This window comes from Amorphotheca resinae (genome assembly GCF_003019875.1).
Source record: "Amorphotheca resinae ATCC 22711 unplaced genomic scaffold M430scaffold_9, whole genome shotgun sequence".
NCBI classification, from domain to species: Eukaryota; Fungi; Ascomycota; class Leotiomycetes; order Helotiales; family Amorphothecaceae; genus Amorphotheca; species Amorphotheca resinae.
The window spans coordinates 834337-857910 of NW_020194479.1; the positions used below are offsets into that span (position 1 = coordinate 834337).

General features: G+C 49.1%; 9 protein-coding genes across 9 annotated transcripts; 4 read left to right on the plus strand and 5 right to left on the minus strand.

Moving 5' to 3' along the window:
• Positions 1-3: 3 nt before the first annotated feature.
• M430DRAFT_43843 (hypothetical protein) lies at positions 4-1488 on the minus strand. The gene has a single exon (XM_024867652.1). The coding sequence runs from the start codon at positions 993-995 to the stop codon at positions 165-167; it is 831 nt and encodes a 276-aa protein (XP_024719018.1). The 5' UTR covers positions 996-1488; the 3' UTR covers positions 4-164.
• A 476-nt stretch (positions 1489-1964) lies between these two features.
• On the plus strand, positions 1965-3054 carry M430DRAFT_143582 (hypothetical protein). The gene is made up of 2 exons (XM_024862835.1): positions 1965-2327; positions 2392-3054. Exons 1-2 carry the CDS (start codon positions 2200-2202, stop codon positions 2735-2737), a joined length of 474 nt encoding a protein of 157 aa, XP_024719019.1. The 5' UTR covers positions 1965-2199; the 3' UTR covers positions 2738-3054.
• Positions 3055-3081: 27 nt separating this feature from the next.
• Positions 3082-5955, minus strand: M430DRAFT_68171 (hypothetical protein; the record flags this gene model as incomplete). Its single annotated transcript, XM_024869329.1, has 6 exons — positions 3082-3801; positions 3851-5342; positions 5397-5646; positions 5706-5761; positions 5825-5852; positions 5909-5955. 6 exons carry the CDS (start codon positions 5953-5955, stop codon positions 3209-3211), a joined length of 2466 nt encoding a protein of 821 aa, XP_024719020.1. The 3' UTR covers positions 3082-3208.
• Positions 5956-9167: 3212 nt separating this feature from the next.
• Positions 9168-10969, minus strand: M430DRAFT_106300 (hypothetical protein; the record flags this gene model as incomplete). The annotated part of the gene is made up of 3 exons (XM_024861073.1): positions 9168-9241; positions 9288-10592; positions 10651-10969. 3 exons carry the CDS (start codon positions 10967-10969, stop codon positions 9168-9170), a joined length of 1698 nt encoding a protein of 565 aa, XP_024719021.1.
• Positions 10970-11530: 561 nt separating this feature from the next.
• M430DRAFT_36214 (hypothetical protein) lies at positions 11531-13142 on the minus strand. The gene is made up of 3 exons (XM_024866892.1): positions 12900-13142; positions 12397-12645; positions 11531-12051 (listed from the first exon to the last, which is right to left on the minus strand). Exons 1-3 carry the CDS (start codon positions 13026-13028, stop codon positions 11689-11691), a joined length of 741 nt encoding a protein of 246 aa, XP_024719022.1. The 5' UTR covers positions 13029-13142; the 3' UTR covers positions 11531-11688.
• Positions 13143-14330: 1188 nt separating this feature from the next.
• On the plus strand, positions 14331-16422 carry M430DRAFT_60198 (hypothetical protein; the record flags this gene model as incomplete). The annotated part of the gene is made up of 3 exons (XM_024868846.1): positions 14331-14792; positions 14842-15154; positions 15206-16422. 3 exons carry the CDS (start codon positions 14331-14333, stop codon positions 16060-16062), a joined length of 1632 nt encoding a protein of 543 aa, XP_024719023.1. The 3' UTR covers positions 16063-16422.
• Positions 16423-16655: 233 nt separating this feature from the next.
• Positions 16656-18397, plus strand: M430DRAFT_124885 (hypothetical protein). The gene has a single exon (XM_024861933.1). It carries the CDS (start codon positions 16817-16819, stop codon positions 18278-18280), a length of 1464 nt encoding a protein of 487 aa, XP_024719024.1. The 5' UTR covers positions 16656-16816; the 3' UTR covers positions 18281-18397.
• Positions 18398-18716: 319 nt separating this feature from the next.
• On the minus strand, positions 18717-20242 carry M430DRAFT_105511 (hypothetical protein; the record flags this gene model as incomplete). Its single annotated transcript, XM_024861012.1, has 2 exons — positions 18717-19378; positions 19429-20242. The coding sequence occupies 2 exons, from the start codon at positions 20240-20242 to the stop codon at positions 18717-18719; spliced, it is 1476 nt and encodes a 491-aa protein (XP_024719025.1).
• Positions 20243-22543: 2301 nt separating this feature from the next.
• On the plus strand, positions 22544-23571 carry M430DRAFT_60201 (hypothetical protein; the record flags this gene model as incomplete). The annotated part of the gene is made up of 3 exons (XM_024868847.1): positions 22544-22586; positions 22636-22805; positions 22858-23571. The coding sequence occupies 3 exons, from the start codon at positions 22544-22546 to the stop codon at positions 23374-23376; spliced, it is 732 nt and encodes a 243-aa protein (XP_024719026.1). The 3' UTR covers positions 23377-23571.
• Positions 23572-23574: the final 3 nt, after the last annotated feature.

Here is a 23574-nt window from a genome sequence, read left to right on the forward strand (position 1 = left end):
CCCCCCCCGGTACCCGTATCCTCCCAGTCCCATATCGTACAAATCTACTTAGCGATAAAACATCTTGTCTTTGTTCCCCGCACCCCCTTCCAAGGAGGCTGGCTCAGTAGCCAATGCTTTTTGATATTATCAATATCATACCTTCATCCTGTCAGAGCCTGTTTTCACCTTCCAAGTAGCACACCGGCACACGCAGCCATCACCAATAATGACAAACTTCTACTTATATGGCTCGAGCCACTAGAGATATCGAACGGACTGCCACCACCGCTATCCGAATGACTGGTCTCCTTAGTAACCGAGGAGGTCTTGCTGCTTGTTGAAGTGGCCGTCGTACTGGTGACAGGTACTGGCTCAATATTACTCCCAGCCGATTGTGTTTGCGTCGACAATGTTGTTGCAGCACTACTTATGCTCGTGCTTGTGATGCTTGTGCTTGTGCTTGTGCTACTCGCACTTGCAATACTCGTACTTGTTTGGGAAATCGTACTGGCCTCGGTAGTCGTGGTCGCAATAGTCGCAATAGTCGACGAAGTACTGACCGTCGATTGCTCTGTCGACTGAGAATGGGTTGATGCTGTGGTGGTATGCGCATCTGGATTCGTTATAGGTATTGTCGATATAGTTGTATGTGCAGCTGTATTACTCTGTTGAATAGCGTGAGTCGATGACTCTGGAGTGGACAATGTGACCTTCGGTGCTGGACATAACGCCGCCAGTATTCCTCCACTTTTGACTATACCAAGTAACGTGTTGGGGTTCACGTTGACATCGGAACACACTCCACTGACACTCTGTGCAACTAACTCCAGCGAATCTTGACATGTGGATGAGCATCCATTCTCAAAGTCCGATACTGTGCATGATGGTATTTGACCGTCGTATGTAAGTTGGCAAGTTAGAGGTATCGATATCGACGTGATCTCTTGGAAGTTCGCAAGTGAGAGCGCACTCGTTACGGGAAGAGCGGCCAAAAAGACAGCTTTCCGGCGCATTTTGAAGTAGTTGGCTGTTTGTAAGATTCGTTACTAGAACTGAAATGGGCTTTGACGTATTTCGGTATCGCTGGAGTTGCAGAAGGTTGATATTCCAGATGTTGCAACTTCACTAAAGCCTCGAACTTTGGAAAGAAAGCCACACGATATTTCGATACAGGTAGTAGAAAGTCCTGCTTTTAAAACAGTTGGTGTTTGAGGGAGCCCGTCAACCAACCACGCCCCGCGTGCCTTTCGTGTGACAGGAACTGCTGAATGAGGGCTGAGATGACCGAGCGTTGGATTAGGAACCCGGACAGTTTCTGCCAATCCAGATATGGTGTCTCTTGTGGTGGACAATATGCAATATGACGCCGCTGTCTGTGCGATGTGATGTTCTGATGTGTTCCTGGAGTCCACAGACGTAGAATGTAGAAGAAGGGCACGAGGGACTAAAGGCGTAGCAAGAGAGACAAAGCAAGAGACAACAAGAAAAAGAAGGCGCAAGAGCGAGGACAATGAATCTGACAACAAACCTTCAACGGCCAGGAGGCGGTTTATCAACTTTACCAACAACCCCTCTCTGCCTTTGTTGCAGTCGCGATACCATGATGCCACCAACATCGTCATTGTGGACAGGCTTTCAGTGTCTTAGTATCGATTGGCTGGAACAGAAACATAGGCATTCAATTGTTAAGGCTTCAACCAATTGTTGATGAGTTCCTTTGAAAGCGTTTCCGGTCTTTGAATCCTTTTGAAACCTGGGGGTCGTTTCAAACAATCGAGGTTTGTGATCTGAGCGGATCGTCAATTGGCGTCCGAGCCGTCGATCCTATATGATATGATAGCACCCGCTCAATTACTATGCCTGCACCTCATACTGATATCTACCCCACACATAGGGTATATCGGAGCACTAACTACAGAAGGCTTCTCCTTTTCAAGTAGCGTCAGCCTTTAAGTCAGCCTCGTCTCCATCAAACCGATGCGAGAGAAGCCCGAGGAGAAACGACAATAGCAACCAGAGTGTCAACAACTCGCTGCGCCATAAGACAATTGCGTTGCAGGTTGTATCATTGCTTTATTGCTTTCTAGAAATCCCACCTCGAGCCTCTTTGACGTCTGCTTCCAGTCAGCAACAGACAAAGAATCTCGGGGAGACTTCGAATAACGCAGTCGCGTGCACTGTCGACACAGAGCTCCAATATCCCCCTCACCAGACACCATGAATCCCGAGCCCACAACTCCCGTCCGGGTCCCCAAGGCTGCCTCTACATACACCCCGACTACGCAAGATCCCGATCTGCGCTCACAAATAAACACCATTCTGCTGCGGGATGGGCATGTCTCAAAGTATCTCTCCCTCTTTCCCCCCCACCCCAAACTCCTCCCGAACTCTTCTGACGTTATTTCGCAGGATCCAAGACACCCTCCTTCACGCCCTCAATGCTTCCCCCACAAACTGGCCCACGTTGATCCAGGATCATGCGCTTGCCCTCCTGCGGTCCGGCGATTGCACGACCTTCCCTGCTCTCATGACTCGGGTGCTGGATGACATACGAGAGGATACGGCTGCGGCGAGAAGCCAGGAGGCTCAGGGTAATGGGACCGCTGCTGCTGGGAAAACTAACGGGAAGGAGGCTGCAGGGACGGCCGGTGGGAAGGGAGAAGGAGGCCAGAGTTTGGCGTTGCCCAAGAATGTAGTTGAGGAGGGCTTGAGGATTACAAGGGAGTGTTTGGAGTTGGTTATTGAGGTGGAATAATGGTTCATAAGGATGGCTTGAAACGAATAAGGGCCGGTGTTTGACGAAGAAGACGAGAGCACCGCGGCTGTACTTGGGTGCATTGATGGTTTTAAACAGGAGCGGGATCATGGGATCATGGGATGAAGGAAGCGGGATCATGCCCGCCTTCATGAATTGGATTGGATACATTTCACAAGGAACAGCAGCATCCGTTAAGATTTGGGTTCGTTATTGTTGTAGTTGCTGGATCACTGCATTGCAAAGGAGTAATGAGATCAGGTTTTATTGAACAATCTATTGAGGCACGATAATGACCAATTAAGACCAGGTGGGAGAAAACTCAATGTCCGCAAATCCATGCAGGCGAGCATTACCTATGAGATGTGTTACCGCCCATGCAGACTCTTCCGACTCCAAATCAAGTCCACCGTGTCAGCTGTTTCCCCGGCCATATGATCGTGTATGCGAAAAAGGAAATTAGAATACAATCTAGTCGTAAAGACTGTCATCATTACCCGCATCCCCAAATCCTGCTCCACTTCCGTTCGCCTCATTCGCAACCTCGCTTGCCTCAGGGAACTTGAAGAAAGCGCCCGGCCCGGCGCTCTTCATGCTTTGGGCAAAGGCCTCATATCGGCGGATTTCGACATCACTAACGGATCGTCGGGCGGAAGCCATGGCCTCCTCGAAGTGTGCCTTGGTTAATTGAGGAACTGGATCTTCCGCATCATCCTCCATATCGACATCCTCGCCAGCTGCCTCACGAGCCTTGCGGCGCTCGATATCCAGTGAGATGGCCTCCTTGATAGCAAGCTTGACAGCACGTTGAGTGATGAAGCCCAAATCAGCACCAGAGAAACCATGGGTGCGGGACGCAATGTAGTTAAGGTCGACATCATCGGCAACTGGGGTCTTGCGGAGTTGTGCCTTGAGGATACCAGCACGCGAGGACTCGTTGGGAAGAGGAACATAGACGAGGGTATCCAGACGACCAGGTCGGCAAAGAGCATTGTCGAGCTGTTCGGGTCTGTTGGTGGCACCAATGACGAAGACGTTCTTCTTTGAGGTCATGCCGTCCATTTCTATAATACGATTAGCTAGAGTTCCAGGTAGAATAGAAGATAAACTTACCAGTCAAGAGCTGGTTGACTACACGATCGGAGGCTCCACCGGCATCGCCAACAGAACCGCCACGTGACTTCGCAATAGAATCCAACTCGTCCAGGAAGACCACACAAGGAGCAGCGGCTCTGGCCTTATCGAAAATGTCTCGAATGTTGCTCTCGGATTCACCGAACCACATACTCAACAACTCCGGACCCTTAACAGAGATGAAGTTCGCGGAACACTCATTGGCAACAGCCTTTGCAAGCAATGTCTTACCAGTACCAGGAGGACCGTAAAAGAGAACACCGCGGGATGGAGAGAGACCGAACTTGAGGAACTTCTCGGGATGGTCCACAGGGTACTGGACACTCTCGATGAGCTCGCGCTTGACGTCCTCGAGACCTCCAATATCGTCCCAGCGGACGTTGGGAACTTCGACAACAGCAACCTCGCGCAGGGCAGATGGGTTGGAAACGCCAAGGGCAAATCGGAAGTTCTCCATGGTGACTCCCAAAGAGTCAAGAACCTCGGCATCAATGGTATCCTCATCGAGATCAATGAGATCCATCTTCTCACGAATCTGTTGCATAGCAGCTTCTGAGCAGAGCGACGCAACATCAGAGCCAACGTATCCGTGAGTCTCGGCAGCAATTTGCTCGAGGTCAACATCCTCAGCCAACTTCATGTTCTTGGTGTGGATCTGAAGAATCTCCAGACGGCCGGTAGGATCGGGAATACCAATGTCGACTTCGCGATCGAATCGACCGAAACGTCGGAGCGCAGGATCAATAGAGTTGGGTCTGTTCGTAGCAGCCATAACTACGATGTTTGATCGAGCTTTCATGCCGTCCATGAGGGTAAGCAGTTGGGACACAACACGACGCTCAACTTCTCCATTGGTCTTGTCACGCTTGGGGGCAATTGAGTCGATCTCATCAATGAAGATAATGGCAGGGGAGTTCTTCTCGGCCTCCTCAAATGCCTTTCTGAGGTTGGACTCAGATTCACCGGCCATTTTCGACATGATTTCTGGACCGTTGATCAAGAAGAAGAAAGCGCCGGTCTCGTTTGCCACGGCTCGAGCCATGAGGGTCTTACCGGTACCGGGAGGGCCGTACATCAAGACACCACGGGGTGGCTTGATACCGATAGACTTGAAGAGTTGTGGGTGTCTTAATGGCAACTCAACCATCTCTCTGATTTGTGCCATCTGCTTTCGGCATCCTCCAATATCATCATATCCGACCTCGTTCAGATTACCTTCCTCGTCTTCACGCTGGATGGGCTCGCCTTCGCAATGGATTACTGTATCTTGCGCAACAATACCATACTCCGGGGGATCGACCTCGACGACCTTGAATTCCACTTGTCTCATACCACCACGGACTGTGAAAAGGTCTCCTTGTCGGACAGGTCGGTATGCCTCGCGGAAGTATGGGGCAAGGAAAACATCGAACAGGGAGCCAGTAAGCCCTTCAACAGTGTCCGCGATAGGGAGAACTGCAATACGCTTGGCCTACCCGGATAGTCAGCATATAGTTATCAAACCCCGAGGATCGGGAATACTCACATATTTGATGTCAGGGCATGGGTGGACAGTAATGATGTCTCCATGCTTGACGCGGAGATTATGTCTCACAACACGGTTCATGCGAGCACTTCCATCATCCAGCTCATCATCAGCGAGGACGATCAGGACCGTGTCTTTCCGCTTCTTTCCCTTCACCAATACAGTGTCGCCACGGAACAGCTGTAGAGTCTCCATGGTGTTGTTGGAGAGCGCAATGACGGAGTTATCATCGTTGACGGCATCGGTAACCCTGTTGCCACCGATATCAGTATGAGCTATTGGGACCCGTCCGATCTACGAGATACTTACATCAACGAGTTCGGCTTCTTCTTCTTCTTGAGAATGGCCGTCGCCGTATCCTCAACCTGTTGTTGGAGGTTAGAACTGAAGCTATAAAGCTCTGGATCGGTGGCGGTAGTGGTACTTACGGCCTTGTGCTCGGCGCCCGAGGCATCGCTGGAGCTTGTCAGTACTTACTCCTACAAGATGAGATACGGCTGATGATGACTTACTTCAGGTTCACCTTCTTCTTCTCGACATAATCGGGTTCAGCAGACATCTTGACGGTCAACCAGGTAGATTAACAACAGGTGAAAGATGCAGTTGAAATCGCCAAAAGAGGGCGATGAAATGAGGGGGGACTTCTGCGAAGGAACGTAGAAGTCGATGCGTTGCAGGATGATACGAAGGGGTGACGTCCGGGATGGAAAGGAAAATGGATGGTGAGAGAGGAGAGCTCCAGGTGGTCAGGAACGGAGAGGTAAGGTAGTCGTAGATGACGAGCGGATGTTTACCTAAGGCAGCCAGGCTTCGCTTAAGTGATAAAACCAGCGAAGCTGCTGGAACGATCATAATAGGCAGAAACCGACCACGCAACGCATAAAGCTGGGCTTATCAAGAAGCATCGTGGCGATAGAGTGCCATCTAGGAGGCGCCACGAGATTCCACCGTTCAACGCCATGAGGCCGGGGAATGGATCTGTACAGTATATTTGGCCACCTTACCAAGAAGTATCTACGAGTATCTACGAGTGAAGTACTGTAGCGGTCAGGGTGGCGTGTAGGGTATTCTGATCAGCTGTGGCTTGAACCAGAGAGGATCCTGATCCTGATCCTCTCCAACCTCTATCGATATTCCTAACCCTTCAACAACACCAAGAACTTGATAGATCTTCTTTTCTTTTCCTGTTAATTTTTGATTCTTTTGGATAAATCTATGGATCCTTTGCCAGTGCGCGCACTTCAGGTCGCGAAATGTCCTGCCATCAAAGCTTCATGCTTCCCCAGATTTCCGTCTTTCCCCGCATCCCGCGGACATTTGAAGCTTCTTGAATGTGCGTCTCTACCATCTCTCGTCATATGACAATATCCATCGACAAAGTGCCGACGCCGATGCGCTCGTAGCGGTGACTTGGAGGAGCCCAAGATTCATGAAGCCATGATGTTAGTCTATCCTGACATGCAGCTCACTGGAGATACCGGGAATGGCGTCCATTTCAGCGGAGGATTATTGAAGATGATGCTACAAGGAACCAATCCACACATGCCAGACCTTGTTGACCATTTCTCCGCCGAGCAGCCAAGCGGATGCCACGTCAAGCAGCATCTACAGGAGAGCCCTGATCATGAACCTCTTCAAGCCTTCCGGAAGTCTCGAGAGCCTCTCAAACCCCAGGAAATGTTCGCCGAAACTCCTGCGCTGCTTCGATCTATTCCACATCATCGACATCGTACTAGTTACGCTCTCTCGTGTCCACACCTTCTGTCCAATTCGTCGGTTGACTGCGATTTGTTTGAGGCAAGTACACCTCCCAGAGAACTGCGTTAAGTTCCCCGTTGGATTCCTTAGAAGTATCATGTTGCGTTCCCACTGCCCTATCCCGCTGTCCTGTGCTCCCGCTATCCTACTGCGCCGGCATCATCAGGTTACAGATCGGGAGATATTGTATCTCCTCAGCCTTATACAGACACATTACCTCGATATCAATTAGTCCATACATCTCCTAAACACGACTACGACTGATCTTAATCCACCCTTCACATTCGGTTCCACGTCAGCTGTTAGATCAAAGCCGACATCGACAGCCTTCGTATATCCTAGCATTTTGCTACTCGGAAACCACTAGAGCTTCTGTAAGCTTGAAGGAGGGGCCCATCCTGCGGGTGCACGAGGCTGAGAGGTACCAGAATCGCATCCAGCAGCCTTTGTTCCCATTGGTTAGACTGTGTTGCTATATGCTAGTAGACACATCTTTTCCTGTGATTCTTATTATAGATCAGACGCGTGAAGGACGGCCGAGAGACACTCATTTCATACTAGAAGCTACTTACATGTAGACCTTTGCGTGATATATGTACCCACATATCAATTTCCCCTCCATAATCATTGTTGCCCAGCAATGCTTGTATAAATATCCAAGCTTCTCTGGCTCCTGATAGACTCAAACGTATGACACCCATACATCCACCCAAGACCGCCGCATGGCCACTACCAAACAACGAACCTGGAATGGTAGCAGGAAGAGTTTATCTTGACTTCTAGTGTTCCAACGCGTGTCGTATCAGACAGAGTACATCGGAATTATTCCGCCTAGGTGCATAGGAGGAATGAGAAAGGAGGCAAATGCAGAGAATGGAGAACTCATTTCAGGATCGAGAGACCCGATTTTGGAGAAAAAGGTATTTCTCAATTCTTTCTTTCAGTATCGCAGATAGAAAAGACACATGTATAATACCCTCCGGTTACTGACTCCGGTACATCAATGAGAGGGGATTTGAGAAGCTTTTATAGGATGGCTCTTTCGACACCCCCTTCAATCACTGCAATAACTTCAGGGATCTGTCTTATTATTTGCGGTACTAAGATTTCCCACCTCCCAGAAACGGAGTCTTGTATCCAAAAAGCCCGAACTACAGGCTCTGTGGATGGGGACAGGGAAAAGACGGCAGTGTTCAGGGCTAGGAAGTCGAACGGCGAGGCTGCAGCGGGCGATCTTTTCCACTTGAAGGACACGGCAGTCAAGATCATAATCGAACAACTTACCTCCGTATAAGTATTGTAACGTCTTCCGCGGCAATGTTGATTGGATCCCGGAAACTTTTCTGGGGTGTACGGCACAAACCCCGCCAGGTTGGCGGCTATTCCAATCACCGGCATCTCGTCGAGTCTTATTCCCATCGACCGCCAACAAACACAAAACTTTTCACACATCACCAGCGATTGATGGCAAATCAACTTTCGGAGATCGATCGCTGTGAGCTGGATGAGATTCTTCTTTTATCGAGCCGGAAAAACAGAGTTTACAATGAGATTCGCCGTCCGTCGATATGTTGGGGTCGCCACAAGCCAGACACAGATCACCCGACGCCCTAGACGCCCTGCGATGTTCAACAAAAGCCTGCCTGCTGGAAATATGATATGATGTGGCTGGTGGAACGATTGCAAAGCCGACAGATCGAATGATCCTGCTACCCCGGACCGTCCAGTAGTGGACGCAGCATTCAAAAGCAACTGAGCTGGACCCATGGGGTTTGAGAGCTCTCTGGGCCTGGACCAAGGGAAAGTGATCACGTGAGTTATTCACCCTCGGGTAGAGACGGATAAGAGCCGACACCAGTTGCCGAAAAGCAGGAAACTTCTTATATATCAACTATATCAATACCTAAGCTCCGAAACTGCTTCATTAATCTCCCAGAACTCTATATAAATACATTGACCTGTCTAACCGGGATTCATTATGAAAAGGAAAGAAAACAAGGCGGCACCAATCCCTTATTCTCTGGAGACATCACGACCGAATGCCTTTGACTTCAGCCAGTCAAGCACGACTAGGACACGGTTGCGAGCTACTCACGTCAGTATCGACCCACTAAATATAGGAGAGGGACTTACTGCTAAAGCACATGCTCAGATAGGCACTTCTCCAGAACAAATAAGTCAATTGACCACCAGTAGCAAAGTTTCCATTCAACCAGCTGACATCAGCGACGGCCCTCTCACTTCCAATGTAGGCCAAGGAGCCCTGGTGAGTGTAGTGGAATGGTTTGATGTCTTTAATTCTTCTCAGTTGTTTCTCATGCGTCTCGATCTCCTTTGCAATCGCCGCTGTATCTCCAGGCTGAAGGTTGAGTGTTTGGCTCAGCTCAGCGATTTTCGCTTCGACAGCTTCGCTCTTGGCCATATTGTTGAAGAGACGAGCCAGGAAAGCACCTTCTTGCGAAGCTACTTGGGCAGTTGGCGCATACCCAGCGACGGCGCAGTCGCCAGTAGCCCAGATATCCTTGGTACCTTGCACCACAAGATACTCGTTGACAGCAAGACCTCTCCGTGAGTCTTTCTGTGCGGGAATCTGGGACATGAGGTCTTTAACAATGGGACGGACTGCGTTTCCAGTGGCCCAGACAAGAAGACCGTAGGGCATGACTTCCGTTACTTTCTTTCCATCGGGGCCAGTTGCCTCAGCCTCAACAGTCTTCTCAGTTACCTTCTTCACAGCTGTCTTGGTCTTGATGGTAATTTTCTCCTCTTTGAAAGTCGATTCAGTGTAATCGATAAGCTGCTTGGAGAACATGGGGAGGACGTTAGGGAGAGCTTCGATCAGGGTTACACGGAACTTGTCGCTGATTTCGGGCACCCACTTCTTGATATCCTGGTCGAAGAAATCTTGAAGTTCACCGGCGAACTCAACACCAGTTGGCCCACCGCCCACAACCACCATATGCAGGAGACGCTCGACCTCTTCCGGTGTTTGATCCTTGAAGGTTGCAGTCTCTACACAGTCCATAATCTTCTTGCGAATTTGTTGGGCGTCGCCAATTTCCTTCAAGAAGCACGAGTGTTCTCTTACGCCAGGAATACCGAAAGTGGCGTTCTCGGCACCAACACTGATAACCAGCATATCATAGGGAACTTCAGTTGTGCTAGTATCACCCTTGATATCAGAGTTGTCGTTGATCAAGACGGTCTTTCGCTCCGGATCGATCTTGGTTGCCTCTGCCTCATAGAACTTCACCGCCGCTTTCTTGTGTCTAATTATACTTCGGATAGGCTCCATAATCGATCGATGCTCGACCGTACCGGTTGTACATGATGGCAAGAGAGGTGTGAAGAGGAAGTAGTTTCGAGGAGAGATGACCGTGACATTATAGTTTTCCGTGTCGAGCTTTTTGAGCAGAGATACGGCGCCCCATCCAGAGCCTATGGAAAGTCATCAGAAGCTATACATCAGAAGATGCATTCTAACTGCAGTATTTACCTAGGATCACAAGATTCTTCTTGCTTGGGTCTGGCACCAATTGCTCATCAGGATTCCGGAGTTCATAAACACCATATGCGAGATAAATGGATCCGGCAATAGCAGACACATATGTGAGGCGCCAAGCGTATTTCAAGTAGCGGAAGACCTGGGCTCTCTTCGCAGACGAAGCGTCATCGGTGTATGTACGACGGGAGTTCTGGTAGAGCATCTGGGAGGTCGCGCGCGTTCGTGTCCTGAGCAAAGGCTGTGATGACGTCGCGAGCGACCGCCGAGCGGCGGTGTTGAAGCCAATTGAGGCGGGTTTAGAGAGCCTCATCGCTGCTCTTGTTGTGGACGCCATGCTCCAAAGAAGGGAGAAGGATATGAAGGGTATCGACTGTCAAGAGGGAAGGGAGAGATCGAAATAAGGTGAAAGCTCTCGAGCTCTTCAACCTGGTAAAAAGTACTAGAAGGCGTTGCTTTTTCGGTAGTCGATCCGTACGCCGTACAGTAATCAATTCGCCTATTATGCTATTTTGAGCCACCGATAAAACAAAAGATAAGGGTTTCCACTCGCTCCCCTCTGAGGGTTCGTGAATGCTTATGTGTTCCTGGCCCTTAAATACCTCGATGTTCGGGGAAATCTCTGGGCTCGCAGCATCCAGCGTGCCGCGACTCAGTCATCCGCAAGGCTAGCGAACCCGCCCATATGTCAGGGCGAGAATGCTGTGTTGCAGCTGAAATCCGAATTCCGCCGGTCTGGCACCTGTTCGGCGTTGCCCCCCCGATGGGAGATTATTCAACCCAGGCATTCTGACAGATGTCGATTCGTGTGAGGCTTTAAGACGGCACGCACGTCGACGCAGGTTCAAGGCCGGAGAGATCTCGGAGACGGGCTCGGGGTATTATCGGCTTCTGTTCTTGAAGCTCTCGAATCGTATTGCGAGATACTGTTACCACAGTTACGACAAGTAGTTCTACAGGAAGGATATTTGAATCTAGAAAATACCCATTCGCCTGTGCACCAAACGTCATACCCGTCACCTGAACCAAGCTTCAAGCTCTGGTACCTTCTCTCGGCTCCCCCTGACGCTCCCCCTGACGCTCCCCCTGAGGCTCTCTTACCATGCAGTACAACCTGCATATATCTCCATCATCGTCACAGTCCATCTGTTTCACAAAATGAAACCCCATTGTCTCATATATCTTCATGTTGGGCACATCCCGACTTGATTCCAAGTAGCACCGTTTTCCTTCCTCGTCAGCTCTCTTGGTGACTTCTCGTGCCAATGCCTTCCCAATTCCTTTGCCCTGCTCCCCTGGCAAGACCACCATAATGTTGAGGAAGTAGTAACCGTGGGGATCCGTCCAGATTTCTGACTGGGCCTCTGCTTGTTTCTGCTTCCAGATCCAATATCGCTTTTCGTACACGAACGTCAGCTCTTTGTATCCACATGCAAGTCTTGACAAAGATCATCGGAATGCAAATAGAACCAAGCGGTGTCTCCACAATATATTTCAAAAATCGAGTCTCTGACTGGTCTGAGTAGTTCGATGCACACAGCCTCGCAACCTTTCACTTGCGAAGGTTTATAAGCCTCGGCATGGCGGCCTACTCCTACGAAATGGAAATGATTGGAAAGATAGCCCTTGACTAAGATCGTATACCTGTGAACACTCGCTCGAGGTCACTTTCTGCAGTCCTACTTTAACTACAGAACGGAACGCTGAAGTAACTTTCCGATCAGGCAAAATCAGACATACCTTGACATTGAGACCACCCCTACCATACCAAAGGTTCATTCCTACTTGCTTTGCCCACAACTTCCATCCTTCCAACCACTCATCCCAGGATTCTTTCGTCCCAGTAGGTTTTGGGGGCATCCACATTGCGACACCTAGGACTTTGTCCTTCTCTTCAGCACTCGAGTCTTTGGCTACATAGAAGAGAGCATTCCGCATTCCCCAGCGACATCGGATTCCCAAAGATATACTATTGCGGGTCAAGTCAAGCTTGAAGGATGTCAGCCAGTGTTCCAATGATACAAGATGGTTATACACTCGGTCCATCCACAACACTCCCGAGCAAACGGGTTGACCTTCTGTGTTCCTTGAATGGACGGACGAACTCGTATCTTACAAGTATGTCTATCTTCGAGGAATAGACGATGAACGTGCAGAACAGGGCAAACCTAGAAGAGGCTGGAGCAACACCGTCTTCTCTACTGCCTGTGCTACTAAAAGGACAATGCTTGCTGATTGCTTACTTTTGATCGATCCTTGTATAACCATAGGTTGTAAGGGTCGTCCGCAAATGCTTGTTGTATGGCGGTGATGGCTCCCGGAATATCAGACTCAGTAATCTGGGAGATGCAGATAGAGCTGGGGCCAGCCATCCTCAATATCGTGCCATGAACAGAATATATGCAGATACGGTGGAAGCACCAACTCTGCTAAAACTTATCAGTGCGAAGCAACTGGAGAGAAAGCACAGTCTGGAGAGAACAAGCGGTCCTGCCGTCTTGTGTTCCATTATTGGATATGATGTGCATAAAATATGCAGGTGAAGCGAGAAAGCTTAAAATGAGGTATGACCAGAAGGTAAATGGACAACAAGAACTGTCCGCATGAAGTGTCCAGGTTAGATTCCCAAGGTCTCTGATGAAACAGTCTTCAATCTCATAAAATGATTTCAAGCATGGTGTTTGATCTCAGCGGCCAAGGCGCAGCTGCTGGACGCATCAGGCGGTTCAAGTCCGAGTCTTCTCTCGGTCCACGAAACAGAAGGTTCAAATAGTTGAGCTGCAAACTTCATCTTTTATCAGTCCTTTACGCTCGAGCCTAGCTAGTGCTATGGTAGTTCCAGCCGGGAATGCTTATGAGGGTTCTTGCAGAGAGCCCCAGAGTCCGTGTTCCACATCATGAAACTCAATGCCAACTTCACGAGACACTACCCCAGTCCGGATACTCACCGATTGGATCATTGCACTCTAAATTTCCCTGGCGAACTTTGCAATGCGCATCAAAAAAAACTTTGGGGTCATTGTGCGATCTGCTGCATGGTATCGCTGGCTTGGCCATACACGGAGGTCCTCATCCCTTCGAATATTCAAGTACACTTGACACTTGCAGCCTCCTCACGAGTCTCAGATCAACGCATAGGTGTTACGTCCCAAGACATTTCCTCAAGTTGTGCGGCCTGTTCCAATCACAGATTGGTAGTCGAATGAAAGGAGCCATAGCACAGGGAGTACCACTATCCTCTAGATTGTCGCATGTACTATCCTACGTATCCTGACGCCTATACGGTGGAAGCGTCCACTACGTCCTGAGTCTAGACGTGCCTGGGTGCATCAACGCCTGACTTCTTCATCGTTCTAGAGATTGCCCCAGTCCTCCTCACATATAATCCGTTCTTACCAAGAATGGCACGGCCTCGGTTCCACCTTCTGTCTACTGTTGTTTTGTGGATTTGCGATCTTCAAATATGATATGTTCTTTTCTCCTCATACTGTTCTCTTCCCTTCTTCACACGGCTGGCTCGTATCATAAATCTTCGAGCTGAATCTTATTCAAAGTTGTTTCGATTTCACGTCCAACCTTAGAACGGTGTGTGAGAGCATCAGTGTATGGCCTGTCCGCCTAGAACAGAGGAGACGGGCGACAGAGGCTAGCAGAAATTCGAGGATGATACTACGATGACACCACTGGATCAATTACGGCACGATCATTCAGAATATCTGAGACAGATAACTGGCTGTGAAAACGCTTTATCGTTGAGGGAACAGGCAGGTGGTAGCTCTGGCAACTGCGGTAGGGGCATCGCTGGCGACAAGAATAAGAGGAGATCACGGAGCTCCGACAGCACAGATTCATATCACGACAATTTGGAATTTAATAATGGGGACAATCCGAATGATAATGACAATAATGCCGATGAGGACGGCGGAGGAGGGGAAAGCGATGATGAGAAGGTGGGTAACAGTGGCAACGGACAGGATATGAAGCATTTATACAACGCACCTTCAGTGGATTACGCTCATGGAGACGAACTATTTCCAGCGAATCAATCCACAACAGCCACGGCCTTGACCACAATTCCTACTACCACTGCTGTTACTTCGCCAGTTGGCCTTACAGCATCAGCGTCCTCTGTATCTGTAAGTAACGTTCACCTGGGATCACACTCAATAACCTTACAATTCATAGACATTTATTTCTACATCCTTCCCAACATCGATGAATTTAGACCCAATCGTGACACCGAACCCTTTTCTTCCAATTACTTCAAGTCAGCGGAGGAAGGACCTGAACACTGATGCAGATTCTATCATTACATTGAGCTGGCCTATTGAGTACGAGTCCAGCTCGACAATATCTTCCTTTACTGTCCCAGAGACTGCACTCGGACCCATAACTACAACCCAACCGAATTCTGGAAGAAATGATTACCATGACAACAATAAGCATAACACACTAACTCCGACAGATGAGCACCTGCTCGTTGCGGCTGGAGTCATTGGTAGGTGGTTTCAATCCCAAGTTACTCTTGTGCGTTGGTTGATAATTTTAGGTGGGTTTATCATGATAATAGCTGGCATCTGCCTCGTCACTTGGACCTGGAAAAATGTTCCGTTTTTAGCATTTCGCAGACGTGAGATACACGGAGGGGACGATGTGTGGTTTGGACGGCGAACAAGGGGCCAAGATCCAACCGCAGACGGGGATGAAAGATATCCAAGTCAGCGTGTTTCTCCGCAAGCGCCTTATGGATTTGTTACGGACGAGAAGCCCGTCTCTCAGCAAGACATTGGTGGGCTTATTGTCTCTCATGTCATCACACCGAAGATGGCTACCCGACGAACTGCAGCTACTCCATTACTGGACCTACAGCGCCAAGATCTAGTTCATGGAGCACCCCCAGACGGTGCCGCTCTCTTCGGGTTATCTCAATCCACAGCAGCTCCGGAGCCAGTTACTCAGCCCATCACACAAGCATTTTATTACACTTCTCCAAATTATCCTCTAGACGACAACGGCAATACCAACACAGCGATTGTTCTGCAGAATACCTCAGACGTATACGATCGGGGCCAAAGGGAGGCAAATCATTTGAGCTACCTCTCCTCTTTATCCTCTGGTTTTGGCGATGCCCAAATCATTATTCCAGAACCCGGTCCCACCAGCAGCCAAATCGTCCCCGCCTTGCAGCAGAATAGCCGACAATCACGAAAGTTCTCATGGGCCACCTCAATATTTCAAACTCGGCGAGCAGATGATCGAGATACCGTTTATACAACCGCATCTGTAGAGTCAGCGCCACGATTTCGATCCATCAATTCCTGGGTAGCACAACAAACAGGCCGTCTTGAAAGACAGCAGCAGAAGATAGGGGAGGTGCCAAATATGCCTGAAACTCAGCTTCCATGAGAGTCTGGCGTTGAACTCTAGGGGAATATCAGAGAAGGACGGGCGTTCTATGCATCATCTGGGGGAGGGGGTTTGAGGTTTCAGGGGGGTCCAGAATCGCAAGTGTTAGTTATTCTGGACAAGGAATTTGGGCTCAGATGAGGAATTGTATCGAAGTTGCGGTGTTAGTTATGTGTATATATAAACCTGGTTTATTGAGCCTGGTGCTCAGTCGATGGGAAGGACTGGCCTGATGTTGGGGATACGGTGACAAGTGGATGGCCATGAATTTGTGATACCCGCAGAAGGAAGTGCAGGTTGACGCCGGATGCATGAATTGAACTCGTAATGAACTGAACCAGAATTCGAACCAAATCCAAGTCATACCACGAAAGATGCCTCCTGACTCGGTTTAAGTAGTGATATCTCTCGAGTCCCAGGAAAGGGGCAGCCAATCGCTTATGTTCCTAAATCTTGGAATCTTTTAAACCTTACTATACTTAGAACCTCTCGCAGAAGTTCAGCCGCTCAGCCCCACAAGATGCGTACCTTGAATCGTCATACCCGCGCCCACGAACCGCAGCGCGCACTTTAACCTTTTAAAGCCGTATTAAGTTTCAAAGCTCTCAGAACCTTCAGTCTATGGATATCACGATCTCTTCTCTAACCGCTTCCACCAATACGAAACGTATCATCGGCACGAGAAGCATTCCCGCCCGCAACCTGGAACCTCTTGGGTGTTGAACTCTTCATCCATCGAGCAGGCAGCCGGACGATGCTTGACGAAAACCTCCCGACCTTCTACACGAAGCCCTCCTCCTCCGATAATCCCCTCGCCAGCACTATCTTCCTGGGCCAGAATGGGTCGGAGCTTCAACCAGAATACACTCTACGGCGCCCCGATCCCAATCTCGCAGCCTCGAAGAACTGCTATGCGATAGCGCTGTATGATTCCTACAACCCAGAGATTTTATACGCCGAGGTGTTAGTACGGCCGCAATGGACACAACCGACACTCTCCCAGGCCGAGATTCGAGCACAGAATGGTATACCACCACCACCGGTGCCGATCGTTCCAAACAACTTCACGATTCAGCTTTACAACCCCGACCAGCAGGTGACGGTCAGACAGATTGCTAAGTCATGGAACAGTTCGACACATTGGGAGTTTGAAATGCCCCAGAACAGTTTCCGCTTACCTTCAGCATCAGCTCTCGACAGAAGTCAGAACGATCCAGCAACTTCAGACCTCACGCCCAAGATTACCTTCAAGTGGAAGAGAGATGGGAAATTAACAAAAGATATATCATGTTATCTGGTTGGAAAGTCGACAGATAGCAGAAAGACCAAGGAGCCTGACATTACTGTTGCCATGTATAGGGGCGGCAAGGCTCTCACAATATATGAACCGAATATGCACAGAGTGGAGGTTGAAGATGTGAAGGGGTTGGAGGTTGTATTTCTATTAAGCGCCGCTGTCATCAAGGATATCTTTTTCAACGCGAACCGAGAGACGTTCAACATCAGCTCCCCAACGACTGTAGGTGCGAATGCAAAGCGGAAGAATAGTGGTCCTGTGATATCGACTGGGAGAGCAAGCGTACCGCCTCCGGTTATGTCTGGGGCTGTGCTGTCCTCACCTGCAACGAACACCTCCCCGCAACTATCTTCAAGACCTCAGCAGCAACAGAGCGCAGGGCCTTCGACATCCAGTCCCCAAACCCAGTGGGAGATAGACGCTGAGACTGCCCGGTTAAAAGCACTTGTGGAAGCCGAAGAGAAAGAGCGCGAGAGAGCCGAGATCGAGGAGCAAAAGAGAATCGAAAGAATGCTCAAGGCAGAAGAAGAAGAACGCCGACGACGAGAAGCAGAAGTAGCCAAGGAGACGGAACGATTGAGGAAACAATATGGAGTTACGGGCGGCCTAGATACAACAACCCCGTCAAATCAGTTCTCATCAGCACCACCACCAATGCCTCCTCGACCTCAAGATCCTTGGTTAGCGCCACCAGCAGCAGGATTTCCCCAATACCAGAGCGCTCCCCATTCGGTGCCCGATCCTGTACAGAGGCCTTTAAGCACGCCTACAGGTCCCCGCCCCTCCCACGCCACATCTCACAGACCACACGCCGGTTCCTCGCCATATTTACAAGCGCCAGGAAATGGGACGGCTAGTTCGAGTGGGTTTTTTAGTCTGGCGGGGAAGAAACTCTCGAAGAAGAAGAGTGTGTTCTTTTAAATGATACCAGTAGGAATAAATGGGCGTTCAGGGAGTTTAGGACTTTGTGGCTTCGGTCCACATGGCGAGAAGTTTATGACTTAGTCAATGAATATACGAATGCTATGAAACCTCGAAATTCGCTGCCTGTGGTAGTTTGGACCAGACGTCAACTCGTGAAGTTTATTTTGAAGAATCTTAACGATCAATGTAATGTTTCCCTCCATCACTTACGTAGCCATTGAATCATGTTTTATGTTTGTGACTACAGCAAATTCTCTCTGGTTCGACCCTTATTACGAGCTCTGACTGGGGGATAATTGTTTTGCAATTGGTAATTGTTGTGTATCATGGGGTTATATCCAGAGCCCAGTTAAATCCCATAAAGCCTGTATATATTGCCCTAGGGGCAGCAGAATACATCTTCTCCGGCCCTTTCCAACCTCTTGAATTTATCCTAGAATTTCGGCCACGTCTTCACGAGCCGCGGGGTCTCCTCTTCCTTCTCTGGCGTCCAAATCCATTTCTCAGCCGTGAACATGGTCTTTGCAGATTGGTCCACATTGAAACTGTTAGCTCCCATTTCCATTGCAGACTTTGACTTGGTGAAATCAAAAGTTTTCATATCATCTTCGCCACCGACTGTGAATGGCTTTCTGCCCTTCCCAGTCGTTGGTTCGGGAGCAATCCACGTATGAGCTGCTCGGTCTGATCTCCAACGCATGACCTTGATCCCAACCCCAGTATCAATGCAATCCCGAATGTAGTCCAGCGGGGGCAAGATCTTGCTTCTCAGCCCACAGTGGGAATGATTCTTGTCGATTTGGTAGTTGGGGCATTGTCGGAGGAGTCCTATGAGATTTTCAATATCACCAGTGTACGGCTCCGGCCATATATAGTCAGAATCCTCTGGGGATGTGGCCTGAAAAGGTATGAGGGAAAGTAGGCCTTTCTTGGTAAAGAACTTGATCATTTCACCAAGTTGAAATGAATCGCATGCAGGACTGCTATCATAACCAAGAGTACATTGTCGGTTGCGTGACGTGTAGAGGTCAAGGAAATGCAATTGCAGGGAAGCTATAGTTCGAAGAATGCACGCACGACGATGTGAAAGCTCAGCTAGTAGCCATCAGAGACTGCTCTTTGTCCAGTAATCAGTTGTAACGTACCTTCTAGCCCATCGGGCAAATCCCACCACGCAGTTGAAAACGCAGGACTGTCACTAAAACTAACCCATCGAGAAGATCCTCGTAGGATCAACTCCTTTGTGGCGGACGCTAAACGTGCAGCCTGGTTTGTGTGATAGAAGATGAGGATTTTTTGTCGTAGAATTTCTTCTGCACTTTTGTCTAATGTCTGAGCATACCTGAAACTCCCAAATTTGCCTGTTATATAGCGGGAAATGAGAGCCATGCAGTCAAATCTGTCTGCCATAACAACCAAGACAGACAGGTAAGTTATGGAGATAGGCTTTGTGAGATGCTCGGCACCATGCATTATACGAAGCATGTCACGAAACACTGCTTCTCTACCCATAGTCCTGGTTGCTTCATCGTCGTCAACAATCTGAATTCTCGGGAGAAGTCCAGGCTCGACTTCAGACGGATTCAGATTCGATTGAGCAAGACCTGCAAACGTGTCCTTTATGGTCCTTCCCTCACCAAAGACATCTGACCCCAGAAGGTGTGCAAAGTACTTTGAGTGCCTCTTCAGGGTCTCAAGGCGAACCCTGTAAAAGACCCTTGCTGACGGAATCTTTGCCTTGGATGCTCGCAGCTTCTGGATGGCCTCACTAGGGATCGACTTCGTGCAGGCATTTGTATTTTCGAAAGAAACATCAAGGATAACATCCCCAGTTGCTCGTATCTCGACAACTTCGTGGACAGTATCATCAAGGCATATCGAGGCCGTCTTCTCCTCCTCCTCCTCCTCCTCCTCCTCCTCCTCCTCCTTCTTAGTGGCGACCTCGGTAGTGGGAGGCATTAGAACAGCCATTCGTTGGATATAACGCCTGAAAAGCTCAATGAGAAGGAAATGTACATCGAATCCGGCTTTCGCACACCAGAGGGACTATATTGATCGAGAGTAGGACGTCGGTCGACCTTTCGTGTCGTTTGCCTCTTGATCTCAACGGGCAAGTGCTTGGTAAAGCCGAACCAAGAGCCCTATTCATGGATATGGCCATGCCATCTCGCAACCTTCGAACAACAAGAAAAAAAAAGCAGCAAGCTTTACTCAAAGTACGGAGTGTAAGCTGCTGGGAGGATGTTCTGGTCAAGGCCCCATTAGGAGTTCTTGCTGTTCCTCACTTCTGAGGCATGATTGATGACATAAGGGTCCGTGCTCCCTCCTCTCTCTTCTACGGGGGAAGAGAGGGATGCATGAGAAGCCAGCAATCGATATGCTTTTGAGAAGCTTCTTTTCCTTATGTTTTGCGGGGCGCCACCAGACTCTATGTCGAACAAGGCTTTCGACTTGAGCGGATTGGGCTTCGCCTGAGAATGAACAAGCCCCAAACAGTTCATAATCAACGACGTTGATTCATCCCTGACACTGGTTGGGAGGTCTCCTTTGTAACTCGGATTTCCAGCGACATCTCTGGCCTGCACAGCCTGTTCAATGCCTGCGGGTTCCCCAAGGATTTGTAGCTGCTGGACTTGATGACAGCCAAATTCTTGGATCAACGAAAGCCGTATGTATTATATCACCAAACAGAGAAAAGCCCAGTGAAGTTTGGCATTGGGAATATAAGGGTACATTGCTTCGTATCTCTCTGGAAGCTATATATATGCTCCTACTTTTGGATTAGAGGCCTTGCGTGCTCTTTACTTGGTTTTTCCAAATACCAATCGAAATGTAGCAGTCTTTCAGCTGCTAGAGTTCATGTGAACTCTCAGCATCCTGCCAAGCTTCATGATGGATGTTATAGCCTGTAGTAGCCCTCGAGCCCTAGCTATAAATGTGTGGTTCTGGTGATTTGTCGGCATGAATCTACTCCGCGAGTTGAAAGTGGCCGAAGCCCTGGACCGGTTTCTTTTTCGTATCTGGCAGCCTTCGTTTTCTGTTTTTCCTCGACATGCTCTCTGACGGCAGCTGTCCTGCAACCCCACTGTCTTGTTCTAAAGCCTTTGCATTGAATCCATAAGCTCTGGATGGGGCAGCTTGTTCTACTGCGCTCATAGTCTAGAGACCTCACTAATAGCGTCATGGATTGGAGTCCCTGATTCTCGGTCCACTCCTTGGCTCGAAGTACTGGCAGCTTCATGGGGAAGGTTCCTGGATATGCCGTACTCGTCAGCAGGTATTCCTGTTACTGTGGGAGGACTGCTTGCTTATGGGCCAGGTTCAGGCTGTTCTCAAGAATCCTGACAATGCCTCCGGACCTTTGAATGAGTTGACGGACCCACAAAGGAGATCAAGTAGGCATCGTTCGCTGGGATATACACCATTTAGGATCCACAAATGGATTCCTGGAGTCTCCCAAGGAAGAGCGTGGAGTAGATTGGGCTCGCAGTCGAGTAAACGATCCGTCGATATCCATGAGATACCTAATTGAAGTTGATAATATTCGAGGCCAGGCCTAGTACAATCGATCCGAAGCGGTTAAAGCAGCACACTCCACGAATTGACATACAACGCCGACCCAACTCTCTTTTTCTTCTTCTTCTTAACGAATAGCACGTTGATTCATTGATCCTCTTTATCACTGATGCTATTGTGTACCATAAGAGTTGTTTCCCTCAAACAGTCCTTGGCGTACGCCCGTTTCGACGCCTTCCTCGACCCCTTTCGTTGCCTCGCCTCGTGGGCCGTACCACAACAAAACATCCTCGTAGGATCTCCCTCTACTCCACGGTCTCGAAACCAAAACAACATCTACGTCCATACAACACACTCATCCGAACTCTTCCATATTCATCGTCCCACGGGCATAGTAGTACACAGCTACTTGTCTTTCTCCCTGATCTTTCAGTGTAGTAAGCTACACATCTGCAGGTACGTTATAGCCTCAACTCTCGATCAAGGTCCCAGATTTACCACCTCATCTCTATCACCAGACTTGTGTCTGCCAACTCCTTCACTTGTTCCTCCATCTACGCACTCTACTGTGATCAGTCTAGATCAGGGTATCTTTCATGAAGAATCTCCTTGTTAGTCTTGCAGAGAGAGAGTGGCTGATCTCCGGATACCCCGAATTGACTCTATCCCCAGTTACATAAAGTAAACGCGCGCTTAGTTGACAAGATCTTAGAGAATCATTTCACCAGCCCCACGACGACGAATATGAAGACTCTCTTGAGCATTGCCCTTGTGGCGCTCGTGTCCCGTATGTAACGTATGTTTTACCTTGAAAGACGCCGCTAACAGAGTCTCAGTCCTTGTCGGAGCTCAAAACGTTCAAACTGCTACCAATGTCTCGACCGTCGGTAGTGGTCTTTTCAAGGATGGCTCGACTATGCTATCTTTGTCTATCATCCCTTCTCCAATCTTTCCTACCATTGCCAACTCTTCGGTCATGAATGATACGGGCTCTTGCCTTGGTGAAGTAAGCTCCAAAGTATCTTGTAATATATGAAGTCGTGACTAATGGTTTGCAGTTCGATCTCTCTACTACTACGGTCTTCGTCACCCCTGCTCCCGTTACGAAAACCGCCACGATGCCTCCTGCCACCCTCACCATGACCCTCCCTACGATCTCTCCTGTCGGCCCAGAATCCACTGCTACTGGTCTGTGCTTTTGGGCTGCTGAACAGATACTGGCACCATGCACCGCTCTGGTCTCTGCTACTGTGTCAGCAAAGAAGTCGGATGCAGGATCAAGACGTGACAATTTCCTTGGTGATCTCTTCAAATATTTGAAGGGCTTTGTCTCAAAAGATCAGACCAAGCTCTCCTCTAAGGGCTCTATCAATCGACGTAAGATAAACAATTCTTGTACAGCAGCCACATTGACTGCGATCGCCGGAGGTATTATAACTGTCGGCCTTGTTGTGATCTGCTTGACAAGTCTGCTACGTGGGACTCCTCGTGGAGTTATACTTGGTGCTTCAGTGTTCATTGCTGTATTCACCTGTATATGGGGTCTCGTAGCAGCTCTGGGACTGCCATGTATGTGAGATTAGCAGGTGGTTCCTACAACATCAGGTTTCCTTGCAAGCATCAGCAGCGTTCTTAGATCGGGGCTTTAGCAGGGTTGCTTTCTTTCGTTTCTTACAACACGGCGTGCACGTCAATAATTACGTCAAGGTGTTGGGAGTTTCACATAGTGGCTCTTTTTCTTTCAACAGGCTGCGTGCCTTGGTCGTTAAGGTGTT

Coding starts and splice junctions, on each gene's coding strand:
- M430DRAFT_124885 (XM_024861933.1), top strand. CDS start 16,817: ATGCTTGACGAAAACCTCCCGACCTTCTACACGAAGCCCTCCTCCTCC.
- M430DRAFT_43843 (XM_024867652.1), bottom strand. CDS start 995: ATGCGCCGGAAAGCTGTCTTTTTGGCCGCTCTTCCCGTAACGAGTGCG.
- M430DRAFT_36214 (XM_024866892.1), bottom strand. CDS start 13,028: ATGGCTGGCCCCAGCTCTATCTGCATCTCCCAGATTACTGAGTCTGAT. Junction 12,646..12,899: donor TATACAAGGATCGATCAAAA/GTAAGCAATCAG, acceptor ACATCCTTCAAG/CTTGACTTGACCCGCAATAG. Junction 12,052..12,396: donor GGGGTGGTCTCAATGTCAAG/GTATGTCTGATT, acceptor GTGTACGAAAAG/CGATATTGGATCTGGAAGCA.
- M430DRAFT_143582 (XM_024862835.1), top strand. CDS start 2,200: ATGAATCCCGAGCCCACAACTCCCGTCCGGGTCCCCAAGGCTGCCTCT. Junction 2,328..2,391: donor CGGGATGGGCATGTCTCAAA/GTATCTCTCCCT, acceptor GTTATTTCGCAG/GATCCAAGACACCCTCCTTC.